The sequence below is a fragment of the Anabrus simplex genome, chromosome 5 (assembly GCF_040414725.1).
Source record: "Anabrus simplex isolate iqAnaSimp1 chromosome 5, ASM4041472v1, whole genome shotgun sequence".
Classification (NCBI taxonomy): Eukaryota; Metazoa; Arthropoda; class Insecta; order Orthoptera; family Tettigoniidae; genus Anabrus; species Anabrus simplex.
Genome location: NC_090269.1, coordinates 45,455,469 through 45,475,129, shown reverse-complemented (window position 1 = coordinate 45,475,129; position 19,661 = coordinate 45,455,469). Strand labels below are relative to the sequence as shown.

The following is a 19,661-nucleotide window of genomic DNA, read 5'->3' as shown; positions in this document are numbered from 1 at the left end:
ACGGCCTCACGTCGCAAATCAAGTCGTGCAGTTTCTGGCTCGATTCGGCATTACCCGTGTACCGCATCCACCTTATAGCCCTGATCTTGCACCCTGTGATTTTTAAAATTCCCGCCATTAAAGGCAAAACTTACGAACATTCGATTTGAGAACTCTGAAGCAGTACTCAAGAAAAGTGAGGCGATTCTCAAGGACCTGACAAAGAATGGTCTGCAGCATGTGTTCAAGGACTAGCAGAGACGCTATAAAGAGGGCATTGAAGTAGGAGGGGACTACTTTGAAAAATATATGTAAACATTGAAATGGAGTAATAAACATCTGTGAAAAAAATATCAGTCTCAGACTTTGTTGATCAGCCCTCACAGTTCCTTGTCAATGTCTCTGTGTGTCAGGTTTTCCCAAACTTTTGTTTCGGGGATGCTGTTGTATGCCTTTTCTAAGTCTATAAAAGTCCTTACTATGTACGCTGAGTGCACAGCCCAGAAGCTGGTTTGGACCTGAACAGGTCTGCCATCAGCCATCATAGGCGGTCCAGGCGTCACTGAAGAGGTGTACTAGGGAAATGAGGAGTGACGTAGCTTCCCATTGCTTCCCTCACTCGGCCAGAAGTTGTTATTACATATCAGTCTGCCAAGCCCACTGAAATGCCTGCACCAACTGACCTTATAAGCAACATTTTCACACCATTCACAACAGGGACTGGCTGTATAAGGAATGGCGTTACTAGCCTCACTCATATCTCGGTCACTTTCACATTGCAAGTTGTAAATCTCCAAAAGCATGAGCAAAACATGTCTTAATTTTAATATATGTTAATGGTTTTATCCTAAATATAAAGGATTACTATGTATTGGAAAGGGTTTTTTTATTATTGTAACAACTTCTTATCACTTTCACATTGTCAAAGCCAAGGATGAGACAGACAGGTGAATGAAAGTAACAAATGTGTTCTAGCTCATGCCAGAAGACATAGCACGGTGCAAACACTAGGTCTTGCCAGCAATGGCACAGTCATTACTATATCCATTCCATATTCCCAGCACTTTTGCACGATCTGCTCAGAATGAAAACAGGTTCTAGTATTGACCTTCCACTTCTAAATCCCAATTGTTCCTCTTGCAACTGACTTTCCACCTTTTCTCTAATTCTTTTTTCTAATATCTTGGCCGCATGGGAGATGATGGTGATTCCTCTGTACTTACTGCTCATTATCTTATCTCAGTTTTTGAATATCAGTATTATAACGCCCTTTTCCCAATCCTCAAGCACTTTTTTCTCTCTCCATACACACTTGAGTATTCTGTAAGTCCACTGGAGTCCTGCTGCTCCTGCAACCTTGATCATTTCATTGACTACTTCATCTATTCCCACAGCTTTTCCCCACCTTCATCTTTTTAACTGCCTATTCTACATCTGGCACTGTAATGTCTAATTCCTTCTCTGGTACTTCTATTACTACTGCCTGGATTCCTTCTCCACATGCCTGATTTCTCGTGTTCAGTAGTTCACTGAAATATTCTTTCTATCTGGTCATAATCTGTTTTGTCAATAATTACTCCTCCTTCATTCTTCACAAACCCTGTGTTCAACATTTCATTCCTACAGTTTCTTTTAATTCCAAATAATATTTATTCCTCCCCCCACAGTTCAAATCTTCCTTTACTCCCGGGGTTGAATGTTTTCCAACTTTCCTTACTTTCTTTGGCTACACTCCTCTGTTACAAAATCTTATCCCTTCCTGTATCATGTTCTATTCAGTATTTTGTGATTTCCATTCCTTTCAAGTTTAATATAAATTTATTGACTTAATTGTCAGTTTACAGCAGGGTAATAAACTCCAATTACAGTAAACCTAAAAATCTTTAAGTACTTCTTAAATTACATTGACACAAGCCCTAGATCTCAATAACTAAAAATACAATTCTTTATAACTAAATTACAAATTAAATTACATTGATACAAGTCTTAGATTTGAATAAATAAATTGTTCATTAAATTACATTGATACAAGTCTAAGATCTTAATAACCAAAACTAAACTTCTTAGTAACTAAATTATTCATTACTTACAACTTTTTTTTACAGCTTTCAGCGTGATGTTAATGCTTAGTGTCGTGGCAGTATAGGTGAAAAACGTTTTATGAATTTGGATACTGACATGTCAAAATCCAAGTTACTGTGCATGCTAACAGCTTCATTATAGTTGTTACAAAACCTACAGAATGGTGAATGGTAGTGGGCAGTTGTCAAAGCTCTTTCAGTCCTAAACGTGCTGCGTTCTCTTGAGTGCAAGTGAAGTATGCGAAAATTCAATAGGGACAGTAAATTTGTATTATCTATTTTACTGTTTAATAATTTATGCAGGTACTTGGCATCAATTATTTTTCTATGATTTTCAAGGCTGGTCATTCCAACACTGGTTAGTAAATTTTTGTATGGCACCATAAATTGGTACAAGCTATGTGTTTGGTGATGAAGGAATCTTATAAAACGTTTTTGCTCTCTTTCGATTAACTTAATATATTTATCGAACTTTGGATCCATACAACGCTAGCAATATTCCAGTTTTGTTCTACAAAGGCATTATAGAGTGCTATGAATGAATTCGTCTTCCTGAACAGTTTTGTGTTCTGTTTGATACATTCCAATGCCCGGTAGGCCTCTCCTGTCACCTTGTTTACACGAGCTGTGAATGTACGTCCCTTGTCAAGCCAGACGCCAAGGTCACTGACTTGGTCAACTTCCTGCAGGGCGTTTCGACCCAGCCTGTTTGGAAAGATAGTTTTATTCGTTCGTTCGTCCCCCCCCCCCCCCCCCCCCCCCCTCCGGATGAATGACATTGTTACACATTTCGAGAGGTTAAATTTTAATTTGTTCATATGGCTCCACATTAGAATATCATCAAGGTCTTTTTGTAATATGAGGCAGTCTTGTGTTGAGCTAACCGGTCTGAATATTTTGAAGTCATATGCATAAAGGAGACGGTTGGAATTTTTTACATGTTTAGGCAAATCATTTATGAAAATCACAAACATAATTGGCCCAGATTCAAACCCTGAACGATTCCCGAATTTACATTATATTCCATAGACAAATTACCATGGTACTGAACATATTGTTTCCTATCAGATGAGTACTAAAAAATTTAAGCATATGTCGCGAGAATCCAAATCCATTCAGTTTACTTAATATATTATGATCCAAGCTGTCAAATGCCTTTTCAAAATCTGTGAAAACAACATCTATTTGCCCCGCAATATCTAACTGTTTTGATATATCCTGACACAGATTGACCAAATTTGTAACTGCAGATCTCCTAGATACAAACCAATGTTACGGGTCAGATATTAGTGGTCCAATGTGTATAATAATCTTATCATGAAGAATACACTCAAAAATTTTTGCAAAAGCTGACAGGAGTCACACTGGTCGATAGTTTTTACTTAACAGCCGATCACCTAATTTTAGTATGGGGCAAACCTGAGACTTTTTCCAAACATCAGGAAAAGTTTGTGCTTTAAGAGCAAGTTATAAAGAAAATGCAATGGCTTCCTAAGAATTTCCTTTTATGAGATATGGAGGGATCTGATCCGGACCTGCATAGTCTATGTCTTTGGCAGGCACGCTACCCCTACACCGCGGGGCCAGCAAAATGGCATCACAATCTATAATGCTTCAAGTAACCACGGCACGATGAACAAGTCGAACGAACATGGTGTAACTCTTAGCATAGAACTTCCACTTTTCGTAGCGGCTAGGCATGAAGTGACGCTTAACCAGTACACGTTCATTCCATGAGGAACTACACTGGTGTACAGTTGTGAAGTTATCAAGGGATTCAGCATTTGTCTTGCCCTAGATCATTATTTTGAGTTTTTTTTCCCACACTTGCTTTTGTTGTTGTAGTTGTTGAAGTTACTGTGGCTGATTCACTCAATTTGCCATATATACGCATTTTTTCCTAAATTAAGCAAAGAAAAACTTGGGCGCACCCATTATTTGAAATACGGCTGGTACAGGTACCACTTTGCCTCAAACAATGGATCCTGTTATACTATAGCATTGTTCCGGCCTTCACCTTTGCAGCGTCAGGAGCACACTAGAAATGAAGAGTGAACCACTTCGATGGTGCAGATAATTTGCGAATATAGTTTTTGTTATCCGAGTTGAGGGCCAAAGTCATTTGTCATGGTCATCTTGTTGCTCTGTTTGTTCATGTTTGTACATGCAGTATTTGTTAATCCTTCTTTGTTAATGATTTATTGTTGGTGTTTGATTTTCTGGCTAATAATGTGGGAGAAAAAGAAGGAAAGGAAAACTATCACTGTGGATAAGAAGGATCATAATGTCATTGGTTTTACGTCCCACTAACTAACTACTTTTCCGGTTTTCGGAGATGCCAAGGTGTCGGAATTTAGTCCAGCAGGAGTTCTTTTTGTGCCAGTAAATCTACAGACAGGAGGCTGACATATTTGGATACCTTTAAATACCACCGGACTGAGCCTGGATTAAACCTACCAGAAGGTCAGTGCCTCAGTCATCTGAGCCACTCAGCCCAGCAAGAGAAGGATCAAATATTAGAAAAGGTTAATTCATTCTGCAGAAAATATATATTGCACTGGCACGCGAGTTGCAGCTCTCAGTATCCATGCTGAATAGAATGGCAAAAACCAGAGGAAGTGTATCAAGTGCTTCAGAATGCAGATAAAACAAAAAGAGAAATATGCATCTTGTTCCAAATTCAAGGAATTGGAAAAAAATAGTAAAACGTTGGTTTGAAACTTCAAGAGCCACAGGCTAATAAATGAAAAGGCACATAGAGTGGCGAACATTCTTAACACTGTAAATTTCAGCACGCCCAATGGCTGGATTAACAGATTTTAAAAAAGGCTAACATAACCTATAACCTATAAAATTGTTTGTGTTGGAATCAAATGCAGTTAATGAAGAAACTATGGAAGAGTGGAGCAGGCCGTTTTGCAGTGTGTTGCCAAGCAAGACTTTGACATTCAAAGGGGACGGTGGGAAACACATCAAAATGGGGCTCACAGTGATGTTGGGACCCAATGCTGTTAGCTCTGAGAAGCTCTACCCCTTGTGATAGGAAAATCTCAAAAGCCTCACTGCTTCAAGCAGATGTAATCATTACCAACTACCTATGATGCCAACCATAAAACCTGGATGACTTCAGATGTTTTTCAACAGCAACAGCAGTTGGCTGCTCTGGATGCAAAACCCGGTGCGCAAAACAGGACGTCAACCAATGTCCTGCACATCCCAAGGATGTTTACGTGAGGAATGTGCAGTTAGAATTTCTGCCTGGTAACAATCAATCACTACTGATCTGCATTTAAGGCAGTAACCCAGGTGGCAGATTCCCTATCTGTTGTTTTCCTAGCCTTTTCTTAAATGACTGCAACGAAATTGGAAATTTACTGAACATCTCGGAACATACCACTTACATGTAACTATTCTCATGTTTAGACCCGTATTGAAATTTGCTATAATTTGCATACAAATTTTTATTTTCTATTTTTCTATTCCACCTATTCAACACAATTGATTTTGTGTTGTTAGAAATTCATTTTACTACAACACTACATTAATAAAAGGGACATGTTTTGCTCAGTTTACGAGCATCCTCAGCCTTTGTAACTTATCTCAAGGTTAAGACCTGTCATTAATTTGTTTATAACTAATTTGTACTTAATTATGATTCTGAAAACTAAGTGGTAAAATACATGAACATAGAAATTTGTACGATCACTGTGAAAAGCACAATAACACACATTATCACGCAATTTCCTTTGTTACAGACCCACCATCACTTAAAGAGGGTGAAAAAGGATAATATATCAACAATTCAAGATTTTCAGATTGACGTCCCTTTTGACCAAGCTCTCATAAAACGAACTGCTTCCAATGTAAAGTCTGCTCGTCAAATCAAGACCAGTTCGAGGCAACTACCAACAAGTTACATTTTCCATTTACAATTAATAAATTACAGAAGCATACCTCAAACCAATACATAATGCAGAATATCTCCAACCTCTTTGAGACACATATTAAGACTTTAAGCTTTAGATACTATTGAGTTTTAACAGGATTTAAGACTCAAATTTTAATGTATACAATATAATAAGTTAACTAACAATTGTTTTTAAAAAACAAAGAACTTGGGAATTTTAGCCAAATCTCATTACTGTGAGGATATTACTGTGTTTTGGATGTCAGTGTTATTAGAATCAATGTCTATCCCAATTTTAGCACTGTCAGTTTAAATTGTTAAACTGTCCATTGTGTTAACAAATGCCTACGTTTACGTATTTTACCACTTAGTTTTTAGAATCATAATTAAGTACAAATTAGTTATAAGCAAATTAACAATGACAGGTCTTAACCTTGAGATAAGTTACAAGGATGAGGATGCTCGTAAACCGAGCGAAACATGCCCCTTTTAATGTAGTGTTGTAGTAAAATGAATTTCTAACAACACAAAATCAATTGTATTGAATAGGAGGAATAGAAAAATAAAAAAAAGTAAGCAAATTATATATGTACAGGGAGGTACACCTCACTCCACACATTCAAAAGAAGCGCCTTAATGAACTCCTCTATCGACCAAAACGTGCAACTGCTACTACAGGAAGTTGGGACATTAATCGGAAGATGTCACTACTGAAGTATTGAGTAACTGTGTTATTGTGAAGTTGCCTAAACTGACTGAATTTGTTTGCCTTGTGTTTGTTTACTTCAAGAAGTTTGAACTTTTCTCCATAGATGTCTCAAAAAAACTGAGGTCACGCACTATGGTGCAAAGTGGAACAATTTGTTATTGAAAGAAATGTTGTGTGTATAGGTTTTCTCTAGTAAAAAAACTTTCATTTAAAAAAATATATATATTTCAAGGTTTGCAACACTTCTCTCTCATTCTGCCAGTTTTTAAATGTGACCAATCACTAATTTTCTGTACTTATTTTTCAGCCTATCACAGGCTTCTTCTTGGTTTTTGGGTGTAAAATTTTGAATTCGCCAATAAAATTAGGAGAGTGTGTCCGGATTAGTCCAGAATCCTCTCGAACCTTCCCTTCGGGTATATAAGCTGAGGCTTTTCTGGCTACCTTGTCTCATCGATCGTCGTCTTTCTGAGTGTGTGTGTTAAGGCAGGAGGCGGGACGCCTCATTCTTTGGCAGGCAGAACAACAGCCGGGTAATGGCCACCTAAATTCTATCTTTCTTGCTGTCTCCGTAAATTTATCCGAGGGGAAGGTCCGAATTTCTAACTATGTAACCAATCTTTTCTAATGTACCGGTTGGTACACCTATACGCCGCATACTTGAATTTTCCACCTTAACGCACTCCTCTACAGCTGAAACTCTGAACTTTAAGACTGAATTAATTCAACCGTTTATCTGAAGAGGTCACTGTGTTCATTTCAAATTGTTTTTGTTTACTAATTACCAAGAAGTGTGGACATTCTCTCACAGATGTCTCTACCAAAAACTATGATCATGCACCCTGGTGCGAAGTGAAGGAACTTTTCTTGAAGATATTTTGTATTCATAAGTTGTTGTCTTTACTAAATTTCGTTCTTTCGTTGGTGGGTTGGCAATATTAATCCTTTCTTTCCGCCTGTTTTGAATTTACCCAATCAGTAATTTCTGTAATTAATTTCCCTCCAATCACAGGTTTCTTCTTCATTTTTGACTTGTAACTTTTAGCCTACCAATAAACGCATGTGGGTGTGTCTTAATTATTCATGAAAGGTCTCGAATCTTCCGCGAGGGTATAAAAGCTGCTGATTTTCTGGTCTCTCGGCCACTCGTACAACATCTAGCTTAGTGTATGGAAGAATAACAGGAGGCGGGAAGCGCCTCTTTCATCAATCAGCAGCCCTTCAAAAGGTAATGGGCCATTTAACATCTTTATTTTCTTGCTAGCTCAGCAGTTTAATCCTCGGGGAAGGTACGAAACCGTCTTTGATGTAACCTATACCATTTCGATGTAAAATTTTCATGTTACTTTAACTGTAAATCGGGGATAGAGAGTGCTTTACCCTCTCGAGCTCCCCTTCATTTTGATCTGAGGTGACTACGTTTTCATAACCGATTTTCTTCTCTTTCCTAATGTATTAAAATTCTCTTATACGAGTCACCTTCCCTAGTGTGTGAATAGCCCCTGTTATATCGGCCTAGCACCACTTAGGTTTCAACAAGCTTTCATGTAGGAGTGCAAGTACTCGCCTCCATTCATCTTTGTATTTTGGGCCATTAACTTAACCCGTTTTGTTTTCCTTCCTGCGAAGGTCCAGTAGATTGGACACAAGATACCCCTGTTCCATTATAAGTTGTGCCTTGATGGCAGTTAAGGGTAATAGTCTGTTATTGCCTTTAATAGGCTTGAAAGATTGAGAGCGGGTCACCTCTTTCTGGTATTTTGAAAGGTGCCTCTAGGAGGCTTGTCATTACTAGATGGGAGTAAGTGCTCCATGTAATGAGGGGTTTTCTGCCTTTTGGTAATTTATGGTTGTGAGCTGAGTGCTCAGAGATTGTAAAAGGTGGGGCTTGAAGCCCAGATCTTTAATTTGTCTCTAAATCCTTGCTTTTCTGGTCTTGTACCTGATTATTGGATAGCTGTTGACTTGTTGTACTCAGTAAGTTTTCAAATTCTATATGTAAAGATTTGTTAAATTTAATTGTCTATTGAAAATATAACCTTTATTTAAATTTTTAATTCATCTTTCGGACTCGTAGTTAGACCCATTCCAGCAAGCACCTTCTTTCACATCTGCTGTTCCACAGATACCTCGGAACATCTAAAATGTAAATTTTCGTTTGGCTAATGTAAAAATTTCATAAAGTTTTTAACTGTTTTAACCTCTCGAGTTCTCCTTCAACTTGGTTCGAGGTGACTACGACTTTGTAACTGTTTTTCTTGTTTTCTGTAATGCCTTAAAGTAACTTTCATTCGAGTCACCTCTGTAGCTCTGTAGCCCCTGTATCACCGGGCCGAGATACCCCTTAGGATTTTATTCTTCATTTAGGAGTACAAGTATACGTCTCCATTCATTTTGTGTTCGGGCCATTAATTTAACCTGTTATTCCTTTTCCACGAAGGCCCAGTAGGTTGGGTAATAGATACCCCGGTATTCTAACTTTTGTCAACTGTAAATTGTGCCCAGAGAGGCCAGAGATCTTAAAATTTTGTGTAATGTTGCCTTGAGTAGGCTGTAAGAAAATGAGAGCATGTAAGCTCTTTTCTAGGTTTTCTGTTATAGTGAGGGGTGCCTCTGGAAGGCTAAGTATTGTAACTTTTGGAGCAAGTGCTCTTGAATATGGGAGATTTCTATACCTCTTCTGAAATTGTAAACGAGTAAACTGGGAGCTTGAAGCCCAAAATTGTTAAATTCTCTATTCTGGGGTGTTCCACCCTTGTAACCGAATTGGCATTGTATCTAAGATTTCACTGTTATTCCACCTAGTGAAAATTTGTTAAGTTTATTTTTTTTAAAGAAATACAACCTTTATTTAAAGTTTTAATTCAAATTTTGAAATCGTAGTTAAACTCATTTAAATCCAGCACTTTCTTTCACTTCTTTCTGCTCCACAAATAACCCCGGAACAATATACATACCACTTAGTCGAGCAGCTCATCTCCTTTCTCCCAAGTCTTCCCAGCCCAAACTTTGCTACATAACACAATTTTAATAACATAATTAACATAATTAATTTTAATTTTAAAGACACTTCCTCTAAAGCATTGATACTTTGTCAGTATATGAATTTTTCACCTAAACAGTGTTACGTGGCCGAAGATGTTTATAATATACGAAAGATGTACCACTTTTAACCAATAAGTTGCCTTAAGCAATTTAGTGTATCGACAAGGTGGAAAATAACAAATACTTAGTTGTGAATCTGTGTAAGTGCAATACAGACCATGAAGCTGATTTTATGTAATATCACGGCTTGACGAAAATACTACTTCTGGGCTACAAAATACAATAATTTGTGCTTTAAAAAGGATACTTCAATTAAATCATATCTACTTAAATCATTGGCCAATGATTTGTAGATGACCATAAAAATCAAGAAGAAATCCATGTTAAACAGTAGTAGGCGTGGTGAATATTAGTTTGGAGCATACATAACAGGACTTCCTTGATAAATTAAGCAGATATGCGATAACTGAAAAAGGCTTTACACAATAAAACTTGTTTAACCTAACACAGGCAATAAATAATATAATACACGCTGCAAATCACATGGTAGTTTGACTTTAAAGTAATAGTCTTAGCCTTTTTAGCTTCCTGAAAAAAGTCTTGAGAAACGGTTTTGTCGTAACAGGGACCAGAACTCCAGTTTTCAAGATAGAAATAGACTCCAGAGATTCACTGGATGTGGATGATCTCAACTCAGTTCTATTTTTCTTCACAAGGCTGAAAACACGTTCCCATTCTGCATTGCTATGGGGTATGGTGAGAATAGAGAGCATTACTCTAGAAATTTGGTTATATTTAAGAAGTCCATCGGCTCCACGAATTCTTGATATTTGTGCCCAACTGGAATCACTTGCAGCATCTTGATTTGCAGTCAAAGTGTCATCCACCTGAAAAGCTGTGAACTGCCTCTGAAGCTCATTCACCACCTCATCTGTAGTTTCATTCTCTTCCTTGCATAACATCATTGGAAACTTTTCCAAGAAAAAACAAATGGAAAAAACTGTGCATTTTCAATTTTGTCTAACCTAGTAACTTGAGCATGCTTTAACACATCATCCTTGATTGGAAACTTGTTGATGATGTAGTAACAGGCAGTACAAAAGTAGTTTCTCACTGATGAAAAGAAAATGGATTTATCAGTATCCTGGAGATCATTCACTATGTTCAAAGTCTCAATGCCAATAATTAACTCATCATTACTTCTTTGATTTTGAATCAAGTTGTACTCAACTTTAAGCAATGGGGACCTTTTGACAATTTTGGGCTAACAAACTTGGTGAACAACTGGTTTAGCAAATCCATTAGAAGTTTAATAAAAAGTGAGCTTGTGGGGAAGAAGTCTGAAGGGCAACATTGAATTTGTCAAATACAGGAACAGTCACATGAAGGAAAGTGCAGAAGGCCTTGTTCAAGTTTGAGGATAGGAACATACACAATTTTTCCTCACGTGTCGTTGCAGAAGTCTTACTTTTGGAAGAATATGCTATTCTTTTAAGGGCATGTGTATTAGCAGAATCAAGAATTATCTCCTCCTGATACTCTCTGGATCCACTTTGTTCAACTCTAGGTATTCTGAAAGATTTCAAGTTTGTGGAAATGTTTTGGGTACATAATATTACTTCCCCCTTGAAGAAAGAAGCAGATCCCACTGGTTCAGTAGTCTATCCAAATATCTGCCTAAAGATAACTACCTAGTACATACAGCCTTCAGAATTTTCTTTGCCTCTTTATTGTTCAAGTTCTGAAATTTCTGAAGGCATTCTTTCCTTTTGACACTCTTCTCTAATAAAAAGAAATATATCAACAAGGATCTCATCCCTTTAAGTGGTAATTTTCCAGCACCTTTTTCAGCTGCCAGATTACTCAGGTGGCAAATGCAACCTATGTCGTCAATACCTAGTTTAACTTCCTTCAGAACTGCTGAAACCCCATTTTTGTGTTCTATCATAACAGGAGCATTGTCTGAGCAGAAAGCCACACAGTTGTCAATGGGTATGTTATGAGAATTCAGCTGTGATAACATCAATTTTACCTATGTTTCGCCCTGTTCAGTCTCCATCTAACGCTGGTGTGGATAGCACAGTGCTCACTACTTTTTCCTGCAGAATATCATAGAATGTAACAATAATAGAATAAAACTTGGCATTTGTATCACTGGTTCCATCCGCTGCCAAAGAAAATGGTCCATTCTGAAGACACTTAACAACTTCAGATGATGCATTTCTTGCCATTTTATTTACAATGCATGTCCTCTTCGTGCGACCACAGCTGTATATCTTTGCAACTTCTGATGTGGGAATCATTTTCTTAAATAAAGCACCAGCATGATCAGCCGCACTTAAGGGCACATTGAGTTTCATCAAAAAGTAAGTAAACAGACACTCGCCCCTAATCACGTCACTGTCAACGTTTCCAGACTTGGCAAAAAAGGTAGTGATTTTCTTGTTATCTTCATTCGATTTAACATAACTTAAGTGTTTACCGCACTTCACATGATTACCTAAATTGTTTCTGATGATGATGATGATGACATCTAGGTCAACAGCCCCTAATGGTACGAAATGAGACGGAATGTAATGACAAATTAAAAGTCCAAAATCCTCCACTGACCAGAATTCAAAACCTGAGGATGAAGAATGAATGGATGGACATGAATTTTTTTAAATCAGTGGATCCGACCCACAATGCCTCACATTCACAGACACCGGTGTAAAACAATTGTTACTGACCAAGGGACTGCTTCTATAGCACAATACTGAATCGATAATACTTGTAGTCTAAAGGGGTCCAAAATCATAATGATACTTATCGCTAGGAAAGTAGAACCATGGTATTTGTCATGTTGCGGTACTAATCAAAAGTAGCTTAGACTCGCGGTATTCAACACATTATGGTAATACTCATATGTAATGAAATTTGCCCATGTAACACAGACCTAAGGAGTTTCGCACATTACGGCGCCATTTACAGGGAACGCAAACCTATGGTGTTCACCACCTAAGTGTACTAACCACACGGACTCGTACTATCCCGTGATGTTCCTCATATAGTGGGTACTAATCATAGGCAAGCCAGAACCATGGTGTCGCTCACCCATGGTGTTGCTCATAGTGGTACTAATCACAGGTACTGTAAAAGCCGACAGCACACTCTGTTGCAACTAATCACAAACCTATTTTGTACCTAACATAGTGGTACTACGCGCAAGTAAAAGCGACCCATGGTGTTCCCCGCGTGGTGGTACTAATTACAAGTAGGCTCTTGATTCTAATTCGATCATCCCTCAGTCGCCCCTTTCAGTCGCCTCTTACGACAAGCAGGGGATACCATGGGTGTATTCTTTGTCTGTATCCCCCACCCACAGGAGGTCTAAATCATTTCTTCCACCATGTGCAATATTAATCACACCCACATACTGTGCAAAAGGCACATTTTTCTCCCTTTCTTGATTTTAGTATGCATGAAAAATCAACAGAATATGATTCTTTAAATGTCTGGAAGTACTGTTTCTTGTTGCTCTGATTCATGAATCCTACAACAGGAATATATTGTATGAAAATGTTTGAGAACGAATGTCTCAATATCTACCGAAATTCGAAAGAACCTAGATCATTGAACGTCACATAAAATTATAACAAACACTCAAGACAGTCAAACACTTCATTAAAACATGTCAAAGCACAAAGTCTTAAACCTTTAAATGAACATGAAGCCAACCTCGTGAACAAAGAATATGCACAAGGTAAAAAACACACACATGTGGAATGAATGTAATTGGTCCAAGGAATACAGGAAACTACGAAGCACAAAGTTATAACATAAAAACTCAAACACTTCGTTAAAATATGTCATAACCTTAAAAGGCCAAAACATTCAAGGAACGCCAACTTCGTAAACAAAGAACAACACTCACGTGGTCAAAAAATATGGGTTAAATCACAACAAGCAAATGGAGCAGAACCAAGATTTTGCGGAGCAGAGCCTGTCGAGACCTAAGATTCACATGGAAGAACTGTTATCCCAGCTTTATATCCAATTCCAATGACGACACTAAAATCACACGGTTAACTGTACCAATCATATCAAAGAATGAGTTATCAACTATCGTGGCCTTGCTCTCGACCTACACAAACAATCGATTGTACGGAAGTGGGGTGATTATCGAATGTTAACGTTTCAAATTTTTGTCCGCAAAGTCGCAAAATGTCACTGTCCATCCGTAAAACTGTAAAATTATGCAATGTCCGTAAATTTTATGGTAAACCGTAAAAGTTGGCAGGTATGCCAATGTATAGCAACCATCTTGCCACGGCGGCCCTAGCACTAGGAAGTTGTACGCGACCGCCATCTTGCGCAATCGCCCCTAGGCCGTCTCCTTGAGTCCTATGTCTCCTCTAGACAAGCTTTCTCCATAACAGCCTATGTATAACCGCCATCTTGTGCAGTAGCCACTGGGCTAGCTTTCTCCATAAGAGCCTGCGTATATCTTACACAATCTTACACAATCACCCCTAGGCGATCTCCTTAAATCCTATGTCTCCTCTGAGCCAGCTTTCTCCATAAGAGCCTATGCATAGCTGCCATCTTGCGCAGCAGCCTCTGAACCAGCTTTCTCCATAAGAGCCCGTGTATAGCCGCCATCTTGCCCAATCACCCTTAGGCCATGTCTCAAGAGGGCCAGCTCTTGCACAGTAGTAGCCCCTGGCCCAGGTCCCAGGAGTTAGTCCCATAAGAGCCCATGTATACCCGCCATCTTGCCCATTAGCCCCTGTGCCAGCTCTGGTCTTTTCTCCCTACTCCTTACATTTCATGTTTACATGCCACTGCTACCGTATTGAGAAAAAAATCTATCTTGTTTTCTAGAACGCAAATAAAACACAATAAGACCAGAATGCCCGTTTACATGCGGTATATTGAGTACGGGAACCATATTCAAATCTATTTCAATACTCCATGTAAACATAGTAAATATTTACAAGAATGAACGGCTTGAATACGACCCGCACCCAAGATTTAGAACCAATATTTTGGGGAAAAAAGAGTGGGTGTTATTCGGGATTATACGGTAATGAAAATGATCATGGCAATGTACAAGAAATGTTGTAGTTGCGTGCAAACACGAGTTGGCAGGACAAGTTAGTTCAAAATAACTAGTGGCTTGAGACAAGGAAGTGTTCTATCACCAATCCTGTTTACAATTAGTAATGGACAACATCATGAGAACAGCAAGAGCAACATATGGAGGAGGAGAAATGAACATCATGTTATTTACAAATAATATTGTGATTTGGGAAGAGGACATGAAGGTTCAAGAACAGTTGGGTGTGGTGAGTGGGAAGATCGAAGAATGTGGATTGAAAATAAGTGTAGAAAAGAGTAAAACCCTTGTTATGACTAGAGGGGAGAAAGAAGGGAAAGGTCAGATAGATTTGCAGACAAGCCCCTGGAAGTAGTGGAGACGTTCAAATACCTGGGGAGTGAATTACTGGAGAATGCTCAACTGGATGCTGAGATCAGCAAGAGGATTCAAGCTGGAAGCTGTTTCTATCATAGTGTGAGAAACATGCTATGGGACAAATATGTGCCAATGGAAGCAAAGGAAACTATGTACAAGATGTATTACGTACCCATAACAACTTACAGAGCAGAAACTTGGACAATGACAAAGAAGGATAAGAGTCGAATACAGGCAGCCGAAATGTTCTTGAGGAGTATGATACAGAAGAGTAGAAGAGACAAAATAAGGAATGAGAAAATCGGGGAAGAAATTGGAGTGGAAAAAAATGAATGATAGAATAGAGAAGAGCCGACTAAGATGGTTTGAGCACATAAAGCGAATGAGTAATGAAAGAATGCCTAAAAAGGTATTGGAAAAGGAAATGCAGGGAAGGAGAGGCCATGGACGACCACGATTGAGATGGAAGGGCACAATCCAATGCAGTATTGTAGAAAGAAACATGGACTGGAATACAGTGTTGGAGGAGAAGTGGTGGAAAAACTGAAGAAAGTGGAGAGGAACCATATTTGCCCCCACCCAGCTACAGCTGGATAAAGGGAAATGATGATGATGATCGAAACCGACTTTCAACCTATTAGGTCGTGTTACGTACATTTAGTACGTGGGAACCCACTGGTGTCTGGTTGGCCATTTTTGTTCTGTACTTAACATCTCTTCAACACGTACTAAATGTACGTAACACGACCTAATAGGTTGAAAGTCGGTTTCGATTACAATGATGATGATGATGATGATTATTATGAATAACAAAATTGTACCAAAAGAGAATAGAGTTCACGGTGAGACTTGAATTCTGTCATAACAAATAACTTCCTCTGTGATCTTGTTCATTTCATCCTTATTTCATACATTCCACTAAGTTGATTGATGCAGGGATATCTGTCACAAATTTGCAGGATAGCACAATAGCGTTTGTTGACACCTAAGGTTATAGGTGTCACACAAGATTCAGTGACCAGGCTAGCAATGGGGCTTGTACAGAAAGATTGCACTGCTAACCTAACCCGACTGTAATACTCTATAAATTAATATGATACATATGTTTAACATTTAACTCCTTTTTAGGGCATCTTCACACGTATTAAGTTGTTTCCCATGATTTACACTTTCCCCCCCGTTTAAAACCTTGAAAAGTGTAAAAGGGGGCCAATATTGCTCATCATTTGTAGTCGCTACTGGTTTGCTATATCACTACTAATGATTTCTTCACGTTCAAGATGGTGTTTGTTTTAGTATGTCTAAGTTTTTAGTTACAAATTTTTCCTCACTTAAAGGATGCATCACAGATTTTTGTAATAAAACTGGAAAAAAATGTATATTAGGCCTAAATAAATTGTCAAAAAAAGTAAAACATCACAGTAAATATGGAACATTCTTGCATTTTAATTTAACAGACAGGAACTTTGTTGAATAATAAATGTATGAAATGATGAAGTGAACAAGATCACAGAGGAAGTTATTTGTTATGACAGAATTCAAGTCTCAACATGCACTGTATTCTCTTCTGGTACAATTTTGTTATTCATGCCTATAAATTTTCCTTTCTGTAAGCACAAGAAATTTGTCAAAGGAGATTCATCATAAGTTCTAGATAAAAGAAAATATAGTAATTTCACCCATTTTCTCGGCTTTAGTTTTAGTACGATTACAAACTATCAAAACATTTTTCACAAAGAGTAACAGACAAAAGTGTAAGAAAACCTTCTACGAGTTTTATTACATGCCAATATTGACCTATGTTGCTGAAACATAGACAGTAACCACTAGGAAGGGGAGTAGAATACAGGCATTGGAAATGGTCCTCAGAAGAATGAAAGGTAAAACATATGGGACAAAATGAGGAATAATGAGTCTAAAAGGAAGCTATATTTTGAAAAACTGTGAAACCAGACAAGGAAGGTTTGCCTTGGATGGTTTGAGCATGTCAAAAGAATGAAAGAGAGCCACGAGAAAGTTTGGAGCAAAGATGTGATGGGAACAGGCCAAGAAGGAGACTGAGAAAGATATGGGAGGACCAGATTAAGGAGGATGATGGAAGAAGAGAAGTGGAGGTGGACACCATGTACAAAGAGTGGAGGAAGGAGAGGATGAATTGGAGGCCAATGATCCACTGCTTAACTCGGGAGCTTCCTGGATAAGGGTCAAGGTAGTGGTGGTGGTGGTGGTGGTAGTAGTAGTAGTAGTAGTAGTAGTAGTAGTAGTAACATACAACTGAAAGTTAATACTGAACTCTTGCAGAAATTTACAGCAGAGTATGTTGTAAGAAAGCTTTTCATTAAATCAATGGATTCTTATCTCTATTTTTTTTAAATTACATGAAACTTCTAAGAAAAATGTATCAGCTTACCTTTGGCCCGACTTGTGTGTAACCTTCCTCTAATCCACACTGTCTGGTCAGCTAAGACTTTTGTAAGATCTTTTACATGAGTAAATTCACGGCTAATTTTATCTCCACTCTGGATCATGGGTAATGCACCATATTTGCCAGCAGAATAATCATTCTCAGCTTCTTGTAACTGACTAGCCTGATCAAATAAAAAAAAATTAGTGTCCTATAAAACAAATGGGTAACTAAAAGACATAAGGCACTGCAAAGGTGAAGTTTATTCTGAGTTATAAACAGTTATGACATGAAAATGATTTAGTGGACCTTTCAGCTTCAATTATGGATATAAAAATAAGAGTTGTTTTCAGCCTTCATCTGCAACAAAGCACACTCCAAGCTAAGTCAAGGTCATGCAAGTCACTGGCTTCATCTATACACGAAGCTCAAATTTTCCTGAAATATTTTAATGAAAATTGCATCCACTTGCAATATCTCTCTTTCAGTAACTACAGTATTCCAATTTCTACCTTGACATTTTCTCTACAGTCTGCACGAACTAACTATACATAACAAAGCCAAAAATTTTTGAACCAGTTTGAGTTATAACAGAATCATGTTTAATAGATTTATTATTATTGTACACAACCATGTAAATGAATACCATATTTTGGGTGATGTAGGTCTGCCGCAATCCTGTATCCTGGAATTTTACTCCTATTAGACAGCTGAATATCATCATCTGTGTGGGTTTCTTGCAGTGCCAATTCATCTACTGACTGTTCCTCGAGTAACTTGGATAGATATTCACACTTAGCTCTACTAATGCCCTCAATGTTAAGCTGACAAATAGTTAACTGAGGGCTCTGGGTCTGAGTACTGAATGCTGAGTCCTTAAAAGGACCTTTTGTCTTATTTCTACTGTCATAACCGTGAGGCCCCATGGGGCAGTACGGCAGCATCTTATCACTGTTGGTTTCTTAGCACCACCTGGGGGACATGTGTAGGACAATTTAAGGTAAAACATTGGGGACAAATACCTAAAGCACAATAGCTGTCCTACGTACTTAACACCGGGCGAGTTAGCCATGCGGTTAGAAGCGTGTGGCTGTGACCTTGCAATACCAATATAAATGGTCCGTTAATGGACATTATAAATTTTTCAGCTAACTCATTCCTGGTTGCCAGCGTTTCGCCCTCGTCTGCTAGGTTGGGCTCATCAGTTGGTACCTAGCACACCTACCAAGACGCTGGCTAGTGCATACCCTGGAGGCCACTGCGTAGGCTACTTGGAGCCACCGGCAGTGCCAATGCACTGGGAGAGACTTTGTCTCTTTACCAAAAATTGATGCCTGCTTGGCCTAGCACACGTCTATGAATATCTTAAAAAAAGACTTAACTTCATCTCAGTTGTTCTTCGAATATACAGCAGCAAATTTAAGAAGAAAGCATATGTTGAATTCCTTGACCCACAACTGAAAAATTTCCATCCCTATCAACTTTCTAATGCTATACGGCGCACTGGTCTTTAATCGTAAACAAACGACGTGACTTCGGCTCAGTGGTTCTTCAATTGGATACCAGTATCTTAAAGGAAGCAGCATATTGTAATCTCCTTATCCAGCAACTCAAGGATTCCTATCTATAACATCTTTTTAATGTGCACTGGACTTATTATGAATCTCTTTCAGAGAGTTATCTTTTTAACATAGTGCTGCACAATATCTTACATGGTATGTACTTTTATGAGACCTTACGTGTCTTTACATTGTTTACTTTCTTCAGTATTTGTATTTTAATTTTGCTTAACCGCTAGTGGTTATTTACAGCGGTGTCTAGTGGATTACATATAGCTAACACCACACAAATAGATTTGATGAAAAACTACAGTCTGATCAACATTTACCAGTTCCCATTTACTATTGAAATATTAATTACCAGCAATATTAGAACTAACAGTTATGTGTATATAAATCAATACTTGAAATTCTTCTCAATGCTGAACATACTCAAGATGTTAGAACCTAGTTCATTTTCAAATTTATTCATAATTCCATCCCAGTTTTTAATGTCACCTTGTATATATTTGTTTTCATTTG

The 19,661-nt window shown here is 38.1% G+C and overlaps 1 protein-coding gene across 2 annotated transcripts in view; it reads right to left on the bottom strand.

Moving 5' to 3' along the window:
• The window catches only part of AspRS (aspartyl-tRNA synthetase), a 170,314-nt gene that overhangs the window by 137,465 nt on the left and 13,188 nt on the right, over positions 1 to 19,661 (bottom strand). For both annotated transcript variants that reach the window (XM_067146869.2, XM_067146870.2), the window contains exon 4: positions 17,587 to 17,764. In XM_067146869.2, coding sequence (XP_067002970.2) covers positions 17,587 to 17,764 — 178 coding nt within the window. The remainder of the gene's footprint in view (positions 1 to 17,586; positions 17,765 to 19,661) is intronic.